Source organism: Neophocaena asiaeorientalis, unplaced genomic scaffold (genome assembly GCF_003031525.2).
Source record: "Neophocaena asiaeorientalis asiaeorientalis breed wild unplaced genomic scaffold, Neophocaena_asiaeorientalis_V1.1 scaffold226, whole genome shotgun sequence".
Classification (NCBI taxonomy): domain Eukaryota; kingdom Metazoa; phylum Chordata; class Mammalia; order Artiodactyla; family Phocoenidae; genus Neophocaena; species Neophocaena asiaeorientalis.
The window spans coordinates 7,970,913-7,989,975 of NW_020173037.1; the positions used below are offsets into that span (position 1 = coordinate 7,970,913).

Consider the following 19,063-nt stretch of genomic DNA (forward strand, 5'->3'; position numbering starts at 1 on the left):
AATTTGACCTTAGTCTTTATATATTACCCAGTCCTTAAACATCCAATTGTCTAGAAATGTGCTATTTTACCATTGTAATGTCATCCTAACATCCCTCTTATAAATATCAAGATTTCTCTGGGTATTATCCCATCTGCCTGGACTCTTAGACTTTAGTGCACTCCCACATGGATACAACCTTCATCGGTCACTAGCCAGCCACAGAAAGCACCTTCCCATGAACCGAACCTAGACCACAGCAAATCCAACATTAACAGGGTCCTTTAAGGCAGTATGAAAATGAGTTAACTGACTTAGGAATGTCAGGCACGAGGTCAGGGACCAGGAAAGATGCTTCTGAGCAGATGGGCAGACTACACTTGAACCCTTGGCATTGGCTACTTATACACAAATGGGATATGGAGGAACCCTGCAAACAAATATGTAGGCGGCTGAGAAATACAAGAAGCTGAAATGGAGGGTAAGTAGAACGTGCCAAGTATCAGAACAATTTCAATCAGGGTGAGGAAAGAAGAGAAACCCATCACAGAAGCCTCTGGTTAACAGTTATCAAGCAAAGGCTCTGAGCAAAGATAATCTGGATCCTGGAAACAAAAAGATCCAACACAGTGAAGACACATCTACTCGGTAAAGGGCAGTTTTTCTTACACAGAAATTTTAAGCAGTGTAGAATGGTATTATGATAAACAATACAAGGATAATATCCTTAAATACAAAGTGAAATGGTATACTTTCACTGGCACTTTGCGAAGAAGTAAATCTTGTAATATAGTGAGTATATCTGTTCTAATCATAAATAAAAGTGAGGTTTTTTAAAAAAACAACTTTTTTTTTTCACTCTGATCAGTGCAAGTAAATTTTAAAACTTTTCTAAAACTTTCAGAATATAAGACTATATTCTGGCAGCCAGTAGCTTTCGTGGTTACTCTGCCCATCTCTGTAGGTCCTATCACTCCATCAGGCAGGAACACTCTGGGTTTATGTCTCAGCCTCATACAAGTGGGGAGAGTTTTCTTCTATAAAGATTTCTCGGGAAGGAGAGTACACATACAACACACACACACACACACACACACACACACATGATTTTTGTTTCTACAAATACAAATAAAACTTGGCTAAGTTATCACTGATGTCATTCAGAAGTCACAATGGACAGTGGAAAAAAAAACTGAAAGAGAACAGAGGCTGAGCAAAGGTAGCCAAATTCATTTGAAACTTTGAAAAAGTCTTTTTATATCATAGGCTAATGAAACACTTATGTCTTGGTCTTGGTTTATATTTCTATTAGTGGTTATAAAATTGATGAAAGGAGGAAGAGAAGCAGAATAATTAACATTAACATCTGAGAAGAAAGGAAAGTCTACAAAGCTTTTAAAGGGATCATGATCAAGAAGAAGTGAACAGTATTAGACTGCAAATTAATTAGAGAAAACTTTTCTCTCCTAAAAAGTTCCCATTTAGTGCTACTTTGCAAGTCATGTCCATGATTAGTTATACTTTTGAAGACGTCCCTTTAAGCTGATCTGTGATCGAAACTCAGTGGCAACCTCACGTCGTTTTGGTGTATTATACCTTTTTGGATAACTTTTTATATGAAATTCATAGCTTTATAAAATGTTTTAAAAAATATCGGTATGTGGGGGGGGGTTATGTCATTCATTCGTTCATTCATTTTTCTATTTCTCAAATATTTATTGAACTTCTGTGACATTCAGGCATTCTTCTAGGTGATGGGGAAGCAGTCCTGAACAGAAGAGACAAATTTTCTACCACGTGGCGCTTACATTCTATTGGAGAGAGAGATAATATACAGATAAGTAAATAAACACATAATGCTACGTCAGCGTTGGAAGAATTCTGACAATTTTAAAGGCTCTGTGAAATATATGATAAAAAGACTGCATTAAAATATTTAATGTTTCTTTTTTTATTAGTAAATATGAAAACTTTATAATGGGGGGTACTGTATCTGCTATCTTGCTTTTTCTTCACTTACCACTTTGTGAGCATGTTTCTTTGTCTATAGTAGTCTTCAAAAATATGTTTTCAATAGCTGTAAATATTATAGGCTATATACACAAATGTGATTCTTGCATTATTTTTGACAGTTTCTATGGTCCTATAAATTAAATGTATGTACATAAATCCTTATCTGCATATCTGATTATATCCCCAGGATAAGGTGCATAAAGTGGAATTACTGGGTCTAAATGTATGTATATTATGACTCAATGTATGTTGCAAAATAGATCTATAGAAAGGTTACACTTCCTCACCGTTATCTCAACAACATGAGATATTAAGTAGATTTAAACCCTCAGCCAAAATCCACTATTTTAAATTACGTGTCTCTTTACGGGAGAGGTTGATTTAAAAAAGATAGGTTTATAACGCACTCACCTTTCTTTAGTGAATTCTTTGTCATGTGCTTGTCTTTTTTCCCTTGGGCTGATAGTGTATTTCTTTTGATATATGAGATATTCCATGTATGAATCATGTATTCGCTGCAATTTTTTCCGAGTGGTCATTTAGATTTACGTTGTTAGCGACATTTTTACATCAGAAGTATTAGACTGCAAATTAATTAGAGAAGGCAGCAGTTAGCCAGCTGCCTTTCAGCAGATTAGGGACTGTTTAGTTCTTATGCACTCAAACTTAGTGCCCTTTTTTCTTGATGATTGCTTCTATTCCTCTGGTGCTTAGAAAGCCTTCCCTATGCTGAAATCAGTAACCATATTTCTTATGTTCTTCTAGTTGTTTTTCTAAATTTTATTTTACTTTCTTATTTAGCTCTTTAATCTAGGTGGAATTAATTTGGTACGATGGGGCTTTAATTTGAGCCTTTTCCAAATCGTTCGTTTTCTTACCACCATTTGTTAATGAAATAATCCATCCTTTCCCCTATAGGTTTGTGATACTTTTTCATCTGTTAAATTACACACACACACACACACACACACACACACACGAGCCTTGTTTCAGCGCTTGCATTAATCTGTTTAAAAGGTTTTCTTTTTAAAATGTGTCTGTCGGGGGACTCATCTGTTAAATTTACACACACACACACACACACACACACACACGAGTCTTGTTTCAGCGCTTGCATTAATCTGTTTAAAAGGTTTTCTTTTTAAAATGTGTCTGTCGGGGGGTAATGGTAAGTAAATACTTTTTGTCCCAGAGAGCCTTGTTTCAGCGCTTGCATTAATCTGTTTAAAAGGTTTTCTTTTTAAAATGTGTCTGTCGGGGGGTAATGGTAAGTAAATACTTTTTGTCCCAGATGTTACAAAATTACAATAATTCTTAGTATTGTCTTGACGGAACCGAGGAAAACCAACGTTGCGGAGGCATTTAGGACCCAGGGGAAAGCCAGGCTCCATACAGAAGGACAGAGTCTCGGGCGCACACGCCTCCTACCAAAATCACAGCCCCTAAGAGCCAGGGCTCTCATTCACAGCTTTCTAGAGAAATCTGAGCCCGAACCTGCCAGAATAGGGGATCTCACCCACTCAGCTCAGCAACGAGGACACCTGCAGAAACACATTCCCAAAGCAAGGCTGGGCGGCCGTGTGAAGGTATTTGTTGCCTTTTTTCTCCCTTCTATATTTGCAGCGCCTCCCCGCCTTTCTCCGCTCTTGTGATGCCATGGCTGCGGCGTTTCAGCACTTCGGTGCGTGGACAGCTCCCATCTGCAATCCCTGCTCACTCCATCCCTCTCGCACCCCACTCTCCACCCCCTCCCTGGTCCATCCTCCCCCCCCCCGCCCCCGGCGCCCGCTCAGCCTGCGCTCCTTACACCATCAGCCCCCCATCTCCACCATCACCGTCATGATCTCCACCATCACCAGCGTCGTAACTACAGTCAACACAACTGTGCCTTGTCACTTAGACAAAGCCGCAGGTCCGCAGGATAGAGGAAAAGAGCCCAAGTTTTCAGGCATAGAAAGGAAAGTTCAGGTGGACTACACCCCTGAAAACAAAGAGACGCCTGCTTGAGAGAACGGGAAAGTGAAGACAGTAGAGAGAGACCCTGGGCAGGGGGACAGATGGGGCACTTGCCAGACACCAGCAGTTAGCCAGCTGCCTTTCAGCAGATTAGGGACTGTTTAGTTCAGGAAATTAACATGGCCTGCGGTATAGTATTATTCCGGTGAAATAGCTGTATAAACTCAATCCATGTTCCTGGTTTCCCAGTGGAGAGCCACCAGGAAGCGGCGGAGGGGGGGTGATTGATGACTCATATTCACCCACAGGCTGGTTTTCCTTCCTAAGCGTTTATTGCAGAAACTCTGGAATTAAGTTTTTTACTGAAATGTTTTGTAAAATGGAGACCCCAAAGGTTAACTCTGTGTCCAGAATGAAAATTAAAATGATCATGATGATAAGAACCTAACAAATAGGGCTCTCTTTGGAAAGTGTTATTTGTCCAAATGTCTCTTCCTGTCTACTTATTTAATTTCAATTTTCCAATCTAAAACCTCTCTTTGAAGCAGAGAAGATAGATCCCTTGCCCAAATGGCCAAAGTAGTAATGATATTCAGAGCAGATGGCCTGGCTTTGTTCATCCTAGTCAAGGACTGACTCGGATTTGGAAGGCGAGATTTCTGTGTGCTTTCTCAGTAATCAGGCGATAACACCATTTTCCTATAATAGTAAAGGGTAATAGAGTGGGGAAAAAATGGGAAAGGCATTTTATGTAACTGTGTTCTACCAGGTTCTGCTTTTAGAGTGCTAAGATTTTCTATCTCAGCTGAAAGGAAGTTAGGGTCTTCAGATATCTTGAGGGTACAAACACAAGTCATAGCACCTCTTTGATTTAGCCAGGATCATCTGTTTTTTAAGAGCTAACAAACCTCAGAAAATAAGTGCCCGAGCCTGTCATAAATAAAAATCTTTTCGTGGGTACTCATTTAATCAATTGTTACCAAACAGCAAAATGCTGGAGTTTTTAGCAAATTGTTTTTCATAAAATCAACATCTTTATTAAAAATGAGATGGATTATAATTTCATATGGGGATAATGTCAGTCACATGTAACAACCAAGTTTAAACCAAAGCACAGAAAAGGTTGATTAAAAAATCCCCGTTGTACATTTATTCTGCCTCTTTAAAAAGAAAAAGAAGCAAGTTTTGTCTAAATCAGCTTGCTCATTATCAGAGGCATTGTCAAAAAAAAAATAGTCACAAACAAGGAACTGCTGGAAGAAGTTTTGAGGAAAAATTCACATCAAATACCCTTCTTGAATAAGGAATAGTAGCATTTTGTCAAAAGTTATTTACTGCTATGAATTAATTCTATCTGCATCTAAAATTCACTCACTTTTGAATTCAAACCAAGAAAACTAGTGAAAATACCTGGTGAAATGGATTTTAGAGAGGAAGGAAATCTGGTCATCTATATATTGTCCTTAGATTGGTAATATCCACAGTAAACTGGACTTCTCAAGTCCCCAAGCAACCAGATTCTTAAAACTCCCTTATCTGTCTGCAAAGACCGGTTCAGCCCAGACAAATTTTAAAAATGTATATACTGCCAGTTCTAGCTGCTTGAACTAGAAACTCAGGCCAGGAATGTAGTGCCTTCAATGCTACGTCTTCCTGTGCCTCATACGATTTCCTGTGGCTGGGGAAATTTCAAAACAATGCTGCTTCCATGAGATTTACAGGCATCTGTCTCAGAAGCAATGCTTTTCTTTGACTAAGATATTATACTGAGCTCATTAATTTTTCTAAAGTGCCACTATCCTGGCTTCCCCTTTTGTTTTTTCTATTAAGGGATATTTTGCTTTTTCCATATTTTCAATAACAGAACTTTCTCATTTTTATGATGGATTTAAAGGTGAACAGAAAACGCACTTTCCAGCAGAGTGGCATCATAACATTTTTGTAGACATGTTCCCAGAGAGGTGCATCATTTAGAATCATGGAGTATCAAGCTGGAAGGTCATTCATTCCCAAATGGGGGAATCTAGAACTCCAGAATTGGTGGTGTCTTTTCACTTCTGCAGGTTTCACAAAGGGACACCTTAGTAACCCTGAGAAGCCTATTCACGATTTTACACATTTCCCCAGCAGAGGCATCCTTAGTAAATGGATCCAGGCTGACTTGGATCTTCTCTGCTTTCCCGTTAAATGGTGACCCAGAGGACGTAACACAGCAGAATGGGTACACAAAGTATGAAATTTGGCCGCATGCAATCAGCCCAGAAATACCCCTTAAGCTAAGAGGGATCTTTCCCCCATTACATCTTTCTCCCAAATTTTTATTGTTTTGATTATTGTTCATTTTATCCAGTTGTTTATTTACTGGACTAAATTTCAGGAGAAGATCCACAGTATTAGTCTAAGACTGTAGCCTCCACTGTCAGCCCCAAGTGTACATCTCTCTAGAGAAAACTGTGGTTATTTTTCAATCCAAGTTTTTCTTAGCTTAATGGAAGGTTTATCTTCTTTGGCTTGATTCTTCATGGATGCAGAAATCAACTGGTCACTCTCCTCTCCATAAAAAAGCTTTCATTTATTCAGTTAATAAGTTAGTTCATTATTCGCCACTATTTCTGCTGATTCCCACAGCCCCTTATCATCTTGTGTCTGGCTGGGTAACCCTATTCTCCCCCTTTACAGACCTGCTATCACATGAAAGTTTCTGTGCGGGGGGCTCAATTCTCTGTGAGCTTTCTTCTTCCTGACTGCTGAGCCAGTAGGGTTTTCCCCATATGTGTCTGAGATGATCTACTCTTGTCTTCTGGACACTTTTAGCCACATCTCCAATTTGTAGGTATCGTTCAGACCTCTCTCCATCTACTCTCCTTAGAATAACATCATGTCAGTTCAGCCTGTGTTATTGCTGACATGTCTTACGTAAAGTTCCACACCTCTATGTGTGTCAAGTACATAGTGTACTCAGTGTTCACTAGTTTGTAGTTTTGGAGGGAATAAGAGAGAATCCGTGGGCCTGGAAATGGCACTTGGGAACTCCAGTCCCAGGCTCTATAAATAAAAGACATCTAGTCTTATGTGTGGACAAAATAAATCAAACTAAACATGTAAGATCTGTCTCTCTTTCCTTTTCTCTCTCCCTCTCTCTTGCTTTCACTTGCTTCCTTCCTCCTTCCTCCCTTCATTGCTTTTGGTTGGTATATAGAGCATGCCAGCATGTTTGAGAACAATTAATGAGGTGATCTTTTATGAGTGTCAGTGCTCCAAAAGGAAGTGTCAGTGCTCCAAAAGCACACTGGGAGTGCTTTTACTCTCCTCTTGGACAAAGTAGCGCTGCTGTCCGCAGACAGAGTGAGCTCTGAATTCAGGGGTAATTAACCCACCTTCTCAACCCCTTTGATTATCAATCCTTTAGGTCAGTGCTTCTCAAACATTAATGGGCATCCAAATTGACCGGGGATTCTGCTAACCATTCAGCACGTCTGGGTGGGTCCTGACATCTGAGACCCCAACAAGCTCCAGGAGCTGCGGATGCTGCTCAGCCATGGACCATATACTTTGAGAAGTAATGGCAAAGAACATATGCCTTCTTTTTTTTTTTTTTTTTTTTTTTTTTTTGCAGTACGCGGGCCTCTCACTGTTGTGGCGTCTCCCGTTGTGGAGCACAGGCTCCGGACGCGCAGGCTCAGCGGCCATGGCTCACGGGCCCAGCCGCTCCGCGCCACGTGGGATCTTCCCAGACCGGGGCACGAACCCGCGTCCCCTGAATCGGCAGGCGGACTCTCAATCACTGCGCCACCAGCGAAGCCCTTCAGTTGCTATTTTAAAGGGAGCCAAGGGAGTCTATACAATGAATGTTTATGTGGCAAGGGCAAGCCCTGGGCTACTACTGAGCTAAAGGCAACAGAAAGTTGACCATGAGCCAGGGGCTAAATCTGGCCACACTACACTTTCAGATGATTAAAGGTCTCCCCTTTATCCTTCTAGACTACTCTCCCTGCCCCGGGTATAGATAGCTCATATCTGCAAGTTGGCTAATGTTTGATAGAAAGCCAATGGATTGGAGTTCAATTTGTTACTCACGAGGCTTATGTCCCCTTGCCAGTACTTATGCAGAGAGTCCTACAAACCCTGATGGTCAATCTCAAATTCATCACTTGGAAATAAGATTCCTTTCTGGTCAGCATCATAGAATATTGTAATCAACCGACCTCTGAGATTTAAATATAGGCTCCACTGGCAGTAAGGGAGCATATCACCTTTCAGGAAAGATTTCAAATAGAATTGTACTTAAAAAAAGATTTTTGCTCACTGTGACTTTTGATTTTAGTTTTGATATATCAGCAGCATCTATTTTTATTTCATTCAGTGTAAAAGTCCCTTTCAGCACTCCTAGGGGGAAATACATATTCAGTTAAAAAATTAGAAGTGAGATTTTAGAAAGGTGAAGAGCCATAAGGGTTAACCTAATTCAATATACATTTAAAATTTTGAAACACATCTTTCACACTTACTGATGGCTGAGGTAGTTGATTAGACTTCCATGTGGAAAGTTTTATCACTGAGATTCATTCTCCATCTTTTTCTTATAAAAGAAACCCATGAAACAAATATAGGTATAGTTTCTCATTTTGTATCTGTGTTAATTTAAATTGATGTGTATTTAAAATTGTTCTTTGCATTATCAAGAACATTCAGAAGCAATAAATATTTGAGGTATTGTTCATTAGTTATTGATGTTCTTATGTTTCAAACAATATTTAGGATTTATAGATTTCATCTTTCTGGTCATGACAACAATATACTCTTTCCTCCCAAATTTGGCCAATTTTACATCCCTTAAATGTTCTTCCTTAGGATTGATGGGGTGTAGGTCTGTGCTTGCTGTGTGAGTGAGTCTGAGGGCACTGATACCCAGGCTGGTAAAGAGAAAGCACCTATTCTGAGAGGCAAGGTAGGGCAATGGACAGAACACAGGCTTTGAGTCAGGCAGGTTTGGTATGAATCTTGGCTCTTCCACCTATACTTAATCTATCTAAATCTCAGATTTATCCTTTTATCTAATAAGTAATAACCTAGCTTTAAAGGTTGGTGTGGAGATTAGACTATATAATACCAAAGCCCGAGGCACCTAACAAGTAGTCACAAATACTTGTCTGTTTTTTCCCCTCACTTTTAACACTAGCTCATTATCTAACTTAATGCCTGGTGCTTAGCTGTGCTAGGCTTCAACATCCTTTTATCTACCTGGAGACAACAGAAGTATGATATCAACAAGAATATTACAGTAAATGTAAACTGGAGCTTTTCATTTTCAAAGCACTTTAACCTACATTATTTCACATGATTCTCAGCATCTCCCAGGGAATTATCTTTATTCTACCTATTGCAGAATCATTGTAATGATGAAAAAAGATAATTGATGTAAAATGCTTTGAAATAACGATACACATATGTACATATTTGTAGATGATAATTGATGTAAAATGCTTTGAAATAACGATACACATATGTACATATTTGTAGATAATTGATGTAAAATGCTTTGAAATAACGATACACATATGTACATATTTGTAGATAAGACACGGTTACTATTATTCTGATTGTTATCCTATATTTAATGTGTGTTTCTAAGGATAATGAAATAAATGAGAATAATAGATTATAAAATAACCAAAATAGATTTCATTTGAATTATTATACTTTCTGAAATGATTTTTCCACCTAGACCCCTTGGTTCATAAAGACTAGGGTATGTGTTTATAAGTCTGCGTGTGCAAATACACTTTCGTAAGATTGAATTCCATATGAGGAAATACACAAATACGTATTTTTTCTAATGTAAATTTGAGATGAAGTATGAATCTGGAATCTATGGATGCCATGATTTCAAATGTCATGATGTGGAGACTCTTCTTTCCTCCCCCTCACACAAAACTACCACTACCTAAATTTCTAGTTCATTAGAAAAAGCATGGATTAGAAATGGAAGTAAGCTTCTACCCTGGGCTCCCCAGAGAGTGTAATGAGTTACTCTTCATGTATTTGAAACAATCTCTAAATAAATAATCATTTCGGACCCACCCAGCAGTGGAAGAGAGAGTTTCCGAGGCTCACAGGAACCTGCCTATGCCCCCTTGGGTTATCAAGCACATTTCGATGCCCAGGCTATGCTTGGAACTCTACTAGGCATGCCGACATATCAGTCCTTCAAGTAGAATGGCAGGGCCTCGGATTTGTCATTTTAGCCATAGGAAAATACGTAAAGGCAGAGCAAAAATCAACGATAGCCGGAAAAGTCATATGTAGGTAGATTTTAAATAGTTCCAGCCATCTGCTGATGAAATATGAGGACAAGATGGTAACTGGACATTTGTGAGGTATGGCGTTAGGCCACCCTAAAAATGTCTGTTGACCCCTTAGGCACGTTTAGGCTTACAGAATAGTGAATTTGGATGGAATTTTAGGGAAGGAGAGTGAGGTTCTGGCAGGGATGGTAACTTGCTGAAGGTCACATAGGTCTTAAGTGGTAAATACTAGAACCTCTCTGCTACATATAAGGATGGAATAGCACAGTCATAAAGAACATGGGACAGCAGAAATATTACTTAAGCTTAAACCCCCTTCTGACTCTTGGTAACTGTGTAACCTAGGGAAAGTCATTTACCATCTCCTGTGCCTGTTTCCTCAGCTGAAAAATGGGGACAATAATATACTCATCTCATATAGTTGTTCTAAGGATTAAATAATATACTATATAAAAAAGAGAGTATACAAGTGCCTGGGACATCATAAATACAGTTATAATAAATAACAAATTGAAGCAATTCTTATTACCACCAGGACAGAAACCGCTCCTACTTCTTCAGGTGATACCTAGTCCAATGTATCCTTTATACTTGTTTGACCAATTCAGAAAAGTTGAATGAGAACCAAATCCTTCATGTGAACAAAAAAAGTTACAGTTGAAAATGCTACATCTGGAGAACATTCTTGTATAGCACAGCATTTTTAGTGCCTTAAATCTTATCAATTGAAGCTGTTATTTTTAGTAGCAGTCTATTCAGACTTCTGAAATGAAGGATTCGCCTTTAATGGAAAATGTCTATTTCATCCTAAGTATGGAACCCAGTGACCCTGGCTTGGGTATTCTCCCCGGCAGCTTCCACTGTGTGCTGAGCACAGAACGAAGATACAGACTGAGACAAATTTACTTCAGAGGTTATAGACTGGAGGCATAACTATGTGTGGGAGTGGGCCATGAAAAATGCAACCTCAACTCTCCCCTTGAACTCACAGTAATTTATCTTGGAAACATTGTTGAGTTCCCTGAACTGCAAGATAAGTAACTTGCTCCCAGCAGCTTTAAATATTCTGCCAGGGACGAGCCTTCGCTATGCCTTGTGCTCTGAGCGCGCTGTGCCATGGCTGGAACCGTGAATAGCACCCAGCATGCTTCAAAGAGGCAATGATCTGAAGTACAGTGTGCCTAGGCTAACTTCTTCTGGGAAAAAACGACTTTGTAGATGAGGAAGGAAATTAAACGGCAGCTGCCACACCCTCATTTAAGGAAGACAGTCCTAGAGGTACCCAAACAGAAGGCAAAACCACTTACTTGTTAAAACAACATTTTGCCTACTTTATTAATTGGTTCTCTATGTACGTAGGTATATGGCACCTACTCAGTGTAGGCACAGTTCCAGGCACTGAGAATAGGCAGTGAACACAACAGAGTGGCTCTGCTCATGGCACGGACCCTCTGTGTGCCAGGCGCTGTGCTGGCAATACGCAGATGAGTAAGATCCAGGTAATTAATGAGATTCTGTGCAAGGAGTTCAGAGTGAGAGGGGAGAGAGGAACATGGCAATAAAATGTGGTGTGGTCAGGGCTGGAGGGCTCCCTGTGACCTCTGAAGGTGAGGGAGGGTTCCTGGAGAAAATGATCTCCAAGATGACTCCTGAAGGGGAAAGAGGAGTTAATCAGTGGTTTTTCTAGACAGAGGGAGCATCTTTTGCCAAGGCCCAGAGAAGAGAGAAGAAACTACAGGTGTCTCGGTGTGGCTGCATGGCTGGAGGGTGAATCTGGAGAGACAGATAGGGACCAGATGATGAAGAGTCTTGGAAACCATGTCACAGAGTTTTATATTTCATCCTAGGACAACTGGAAGCTATTGATCACTGTCAATCAAGCAGTGACATGAGCAGATTTCAACTGCGGTACAGAGAATGGACAAGAAAAGGGCAAGGTTGCTCGCAAGGGCACCATAGGGAGAATGCTGCAGAACTAAACAGATGAGTGGAGACGCGGTCTACACAAAGACAGTGAAAATGGATGGAAAGAACAGGGAAGATTTAAGAAATATTACGGAAGTGATTGCCTGGATGTGGGCGGTAAGGGAGAAGGTGGAATAATAGTTGACTCCCAGGCTTCTAGCGTGGGAAACTACACAGAGATGATGTCAGTCAGTAAGAGACGGAGGTGGATGCGCAGATTCAGGATAAGGAACTACGATTAGTTCAGTTTTGAACACACTGCGTTTGTGGCGTCTAGGGGACATCTAAGTGGGGGTGATCAGTGAGCAACTGGGATGTGTAAGTAAGCCTGAAGATCAGGAGACAGCTATAGACTGAAGTTATTCACACGCAGGTGGTTAAGTCACGGTTGGATCCTGGAAAATAGCATATGGACGTGGTGAGCACAGAAGAAGATGGAACAGGAATGGATAGAGGTTAGGAGAGAAATAGGGTATATGGAATCACAGAAAAGAGCGGGAAAATGGGAGAGCTTTAAGAAGGATGAAGCCATCAATATCAACTGCTGATGGGGTCGCCCATAATAGGTTACCAAAATGTGTCTACTGGAGGCAGCAGCAGACAGGTCATCCGCTAGTAGAATGACCATCTGTCTGGGTCTGCTCGCAAATGTCCCCATTTATGCCTGTTGTTGAGCATTATTGTTATTAGTGGCCCCTGGTGCCTAAATTTGGATAATAAATGATACGATCATCCTGGTCATTGGTTGGTGAGAGCAATCAAGGATAGACTGCAATGGGTGTAGAGATGAATTTTGAAGCGGTGTGGTGAGGCTAATAGAGAGGGAATTTAAAAATCAGATGGATGTCGAACTAGACGGATTTTAAAGATTCTTCCAATCCTGGGACTAGTGCATTGCACTGTTTTCCTTTACTATTCTAAGTCCTTAAGAATCAGTGAGAATCAAGACTCCGTGATACTTCTTATTTTCACACATTACAGAGCTAAGTGCTACTTTCTTACAAATTAGTTTACAAGACCAGCATTCTGTAAATAAAAAATTTTTACTATTCTATATTCATTCTTGAAAATGAATACTAGTTACCTGAACTGATAACTAGTTCATCTCCTCCATATCACAAAGGCAATATAAAGCAGAAATGTGTGAGGTGACTGTCTCCCTGAAGAAATTACTGCTAGTCCTAAATTAAGTAAAAGAATCATTTTTGTCTTTAAAATTATTTTGTACGATATGGCATTAATAATTAGGTTGGAAGTAAATATTCTGCCTCTTATTGCATATACTGTTTGATCTAGGAAAGCTAGGGAAAAAATGCATGCCTACAAGTTTTTTTAAACCTAATATGTTCTGATTTTTAGAACTTCTAAGTTAGACCAAACCAATGTCTGAGAGAGCTTAAACACTTATATTAAAGACGCAAATAATATGAGCATTTGTCTGTATACCATTTAGGTAGAAAAATCCAAGGGGATTAAAACACTCAATCATTTAGTATGATTATCTCTAGTTGCATCCATGTTGCTGCAAATGGCATTATTTCATTCTTTTCTATGGCTGAGTAATATTCCATTGTATATATGGGCCACATCTTCTTTACCCATTCATTTGTCGATGGACGTTTAGGTTGTTTCCATGTCTTGGCTATTGTGAATAGTGCTGCTATGAACATAGGGGTGTGTGTATCTTTTTGACTTATAGTTTTGTCTGGATATATGCCCAGGATTGGGATTGCAAGTCAGAAAGAGAAAGACAAATACCATATGATATCACTTATATGTGGAATCTAAAATATGACACAAATGAACCTAGCTGTGAAACAAAGAGAATCAGAGACATAGAGAATAAACTGGTGGTTGTCAAGGGGGAGGTGGGTGGGCGAGGGTTGGATTGGGAGTGTGGGATTAGCAGATGCAAACTAGTATATATAGCATGGAAAAACAACAAGGTCTTACTGTAGAGCACAGGGAACTATATTCAGTATCCTGTGATACACCATAATGGAAAAGAATATGAAAAAGACTATGTGTATATGTATGATGGAGTCACTTTGCTGTACAGTAGTAATTACCACTACATTATAATTCAACCATACTTCAATAAAAAATAAATAAAAAATAAATAAATTTATTTCACCAAGGGAAAAACAAAACAAACAAAAAACAATCATTATCATAAGTAAAATAATATCTCAGGACAACAGAAAAGTTATACGAAAAAATGACTTTTAAGTCCATATGGATATTGGGTTAGGTAGGGAGACAACCAAGAGTTTCAAGTCCCCTTGCCTTTTGTTTTTAAAAAAATAAATTTATTTATTATTTATTTATATTTTTGGCTGTGTTGGGTCTTTGTGTGGTGCACGGGCTTCTCATTGTTGCGGCTTTTCTTGTTGTGGAGCACAGGCTCTAGGCACACGGGCTTCAGTACCTGTGGCATGCGGGCCCAGTAGTTGTGGCACACGGGCTTAGTTGCTCCACGGCATGTGGGATCTTCCCGGGCCAGGGCTCAAACCCGTGCCCCCTGCATTGGCCAGGCGGATTCTTAACCACTGCGCCACCAGGGAAGTCCTCAAGTCCCTTTGTCTTTAGTAGAATAGTAAAACCACTTGTAAATGTCCGCACATGAGACCCTTTCTCACTGCTGTTGAATTTGATGACTGAAGGTCAAGCTTCCAGCCATAAGCCTGTCCTTTCCTCCCTGCTCCGGTTTACTGAGTTTAGTTTTGAGTAATTAGGTACTGTGGGGTGAAAATAGGGTGACTTTTAAAAGTCCCTTTTTATTGTTAAGCTGCAAATGGCTGCCTTTAAAACAGGTGGGGGAGGGCATATTTCTGTGAAAGAAACGGAGAAAAGAAGCTAATGGGAGGCCATAATGTCTCTGGATAGGAAGCCTGTGAATGGCCCCATAAAGCAGGCGGTAACAGAGGAGGATTTTTCTCTCTTCTCGGGTGATTCATAAAAAAGCAATCTATTACTAATCTGACCATACGCTATCATGTTAACTAGTCAATGTAACTAAAAACTTCCTAAACGTATTGCAAATACTTGCATATTACACACTGAAGTTGTCAATAATAAAATTAGGCCAAGTATCCTCTTTTAAAGAAAATATACCCTTTATTCTTCTGATCAGACCTGCAGCATAATATACTGCTTTTCTGAGTTCCAGTTAACTTACCCAGACTTTCTTTGTATCATCTCTGTTTGTTTCTCTTGTGTGCATTTGTTTTGCAGTAAGCAATGGCCTCGCTTTTGCTTCTCTTCGGGATGGCCGCCACCACATAGGACCTGAATGTCCTACTGCTTTCCAGGAACAGAAAGAAGACCCTCTATTTGTCTGTTTCCGTGGCAGCTTGGTAGTAAAAAAAACTGTTGAATGGGCCACAGTTTCAGCAGACCATCACGTGAATGGGACCAGTCTCTTTTCTTCCCAAATATCAGAAATTAAGCACTTGGAAAGGAGATTTGGCCAAGATGACCCATTTACAGGCTGGACTCAGCCCAGAGACTATAGAGAAAGCTCGCCTAGAACTGAATGAAAACCCAGACGTTTTACACCAGGATATCCAGCAAGTCAGGGACATGGTCATCACCAGGCCTGACATTGGATTTTTACGCACAGATGATGCCTTCATCCTGAGATTCCTCCGAGCCAGGAAGTTTCACCAAGCAGATGCCTTTAGACTCCTGGCCCAGTACTTCCAGTACCGCCAGCTAAACCTGGACATGTTCAAAAACTTCAAGGCTGATGATCCTGGCATTAAGAGGGCCCTCATCGATGGGTTCCCTGGAGTGCTGGAAAACCGCGATCACTATGGCAGGAAGATTCTTCTGCTGTTTGCAGCCAATTGGGATCAGAGTAGGTAAATGTAGATAGTGTCTTTATTTGTTTTTTTCTTTTTCATAAGCATTGTCACTGCATGTTTGGGGCTGTATGCCTTTACAGGTCACGGGCTCTTATTTAAAAGTATATATTCTACACGTCCACAAAGAGAATTTTAAGGCCACAGGTCTTTTACTGTCATCAATAGGTGATTACAGATCCACAGCAATGTTTTGGAACAAAAGAATCACAGTTTTAGAATTGTAAGAGACCTCAGAAGTTATTCTATTCATCAAAGTGGGTCATTTGTTTTAATAAAATTGAAATCTGGTCTTCTAGGAGAACCATATATTCTGTCTTTAGGGTTCTCATCTTTAACAACAACAAAAATGGATTCAGTAGATGGCTTTAAGTCAAGTGTTTTTAACACATGAACTAATTTCTTGGATCCTCTCCATGACTTTAATATCTGACCTTTCTTCTGCGTGCCAGACCTTCCCATCCAAATGCCTGCCAGCCATTTCTCCCGCAAAGTCCTATAAAGAACCGCAAACTCAACATGTCCCAAGTGAGTGCAGCATCTTTCCCACTCTCCCCGCTCTTCCATCCCTCCAGTCTCTCGGGCCAGAAATCTGGGTGTCTTCCTGGACCACTCCTTTGCCCTTGCTGCTCACATCCAATTAATTGCCAAGTGCTACCCCTTTCTTCTTAAAACCACCTCAAATCTCTTCACTCTCTTTGCCCCCATGGCTACTGCCCTAGCGTAATTTCTCATTATTTTCTCACCTGCATCACTGAGACAGCCTCCTGACTGGAGTCCCTGCCTCTGGTCTAGTCTCCTCTGAGCCATTGTAGTCTTTACCATCATCAGAGTAACCCTTCCAAAATTCCGTGACGTCGCTCCTCTCATTAAAATTCTTCAGTGACCTGCAGGGTCTTCCAAGTAAAGTAAAGCTCTGTATGATCCACCTTCTGCATCTCCTGCTCTTCTTCACCCTCTGCCCTTTTTCATGCTCTCTGGTTGGAAGTGTAAGCCTTGTCTTAAATAGCTGAGGTTTCAACATGCCTCCAAGCCCCTGGACTTGCCCCACCAGCTACTTAAGGGAGGGATCAACCATTTCTTATGCCAAGTCCAACCATCTTGGACATAACCTGCCTACTGACTCACACCTATCTCTATGGTTCTTCGGGAAGGTAGTCTTTACCTACCTTCCATCCCAACCTGTTTCAGTGAGGTGCCTTCCTCTGCTCACATATTTCCGTTAAAGTAGTTACAGTTGGAGTATAAGAACCACTGTTATTTTAGTTAATATTTTTGAAAACATACCACATACTCTGCTAAGCATTTCTATGTACATATATTATCTCATTTAATCCACTCAAGAACTTTGCATGATGGGTGTTCCTATGATCCCTATTTTACATTTGATGACACAAGGTCTTGAGAAGTTAAGGAACTCATTCAGTGTCACACATCTAGTGAAATACAGAGCGGGGTTGACTTGAGAGCAAGTTATCTTAACCTAGCTTTACTGTAATTGCGTGTTTGCTTGTGTGTTCTTTCTTATCCCTCCTCCCAAGACTGCAGGTTCCTTAAGAGCAGGAGACTGTGACTTTTTCCTATCTATCTCTTGGGCACATGGTCCAATAGGCAATAAATGTTGAATGCAAAAGAATGCATGAATTAATCTCCAAAACTTCACCTGTGGCTTGAGCTCTCACAGCGGGATCATACTGAAATTATGGTGTTTGGGGAAACATACGTTTAACTTTAAAAATATACCAAAGAGCCCCTCCCCCAAATATAATTAAAAGGAATTTCTAGGGCGCCCCTTTAGTGCCTCATATGACTATTCCTCCTCCTAAAAATGGTGATTAGTATGGGACACCTTAGGGACCACTGGCTGTTTTCTGGCTGATGAACTGGAATAGAGCAATCTAACCCTGAAAAGGTATTTGAATGTTTTAACGCTCTCAGTCTAGAGATTGTTCAGGTCTGCACCTAGGCCTGGGCTGCCCTGCTATGCCTCTGTTCTGTTATTCCATAAGCATTAAGGATGAGCCTCTTGTTACAATGCTCTACTGATGAGAAAGATTTCCAGGTCTTTACATTCTCGCATATATCATCCACTCAACAAACATGTGACAAGTGTAGACTTTGTGCCAGGGCTTGTGCCAAAGCACAAGGACATGATGAACACGATGAAAATACAAGGTCCCTCCAGCAAACAACCCCTTGGGCCACCCACTGTCCAGTTATGGTGCAAACACATAGACAGCTAACTCCCATCTACCACAGGAGAATTCCTTTTGAGACGTAAACCATCAACACAGGACGTGAGTCTTAAACTAGAGGGAACAGCTGTCCTCTCGAAAAGGGCACATGAACATTTTGGATTTCGAAACAGAAAAATGTGATGATTCTGGGGAATGGTCATGCTGAGTTCATTTGGGCTTAGCTGAACGTGTTGGAGAACTTGTATCTGCTAAGACGGATGACGCACAGAACACCAGTAAGCGATGATTGACGCAGGAGGAGATAAATCATGAAATATCTTGTTTTGTATTAGTCTTTGGTCTGTAAGTACCTCAAAATGTGTTAAGAAGCAAGAAGAAACAAGCCTTTAAGGGAATAATTCAAATCTTTATGATTAAGATAACCTTGAAAGAGTTACTTCACGTCTCTGTTCCTCAGGTGTAAAATAAAAAGCTTGAACTAGGTAATCTCTGAGATATCTTCTAGCTCTAATGGCTCATGAATGTGAAGCTCATTCAGCCTGATCCTATGGATGGAGAGGGATTTTAAAATTCACTTTATAGGCTCCTGATTCACTAGGTTCTTTGAAGTAATCCTTTCTTCTCTCTCTCTCTCTCACACACACACACACACACACAATCTCTTTCTTCCACCCTTCCTACCCCTCCCAAAGCTGGGTCTACTTGAGGCCGTTTGTTTCAAATTGTAGAATACTATTTGTTCCAAACCACTTTGGCTTTAACAAGAAGGTGAACGATAAGGCCA

General features: G+C 40.3%; 1 protein-coding gene and 1 long non-coding RNA gene across 3 annotated transcripts in view; one reads left to right on the top strand and one right to left on the bottom strand.

The window, feature by feature from the left end:
• The window catches only part of LOC112398141 (uncharacterized), a 123,357-nt gene that overhangs the window by 25,276 nt on the left and 79,018 nt on the right, over positions 1 to 19,063 (bottom strand). The window lies entirely within an intron of this gene.
• Positions 14,679 to 19,063, top strand: part of CLVS1 (clavesin 1) — a 140,626-nt gene continuing 136,241 nt past the window's right edge. The window contains exon 1 of the mRNA XM_024742548.1: positions 14,679 to 16,081. Within this exon, the coding sequence (XP_024598316.1) occupies positions 15,627 to 16,081 (455 nt within the window). The 5' untranslated portion in view covers positions 14,679 to 15,626. The remainder of the gene's footprint in view (positions 16,082 to 19,063) is intronic.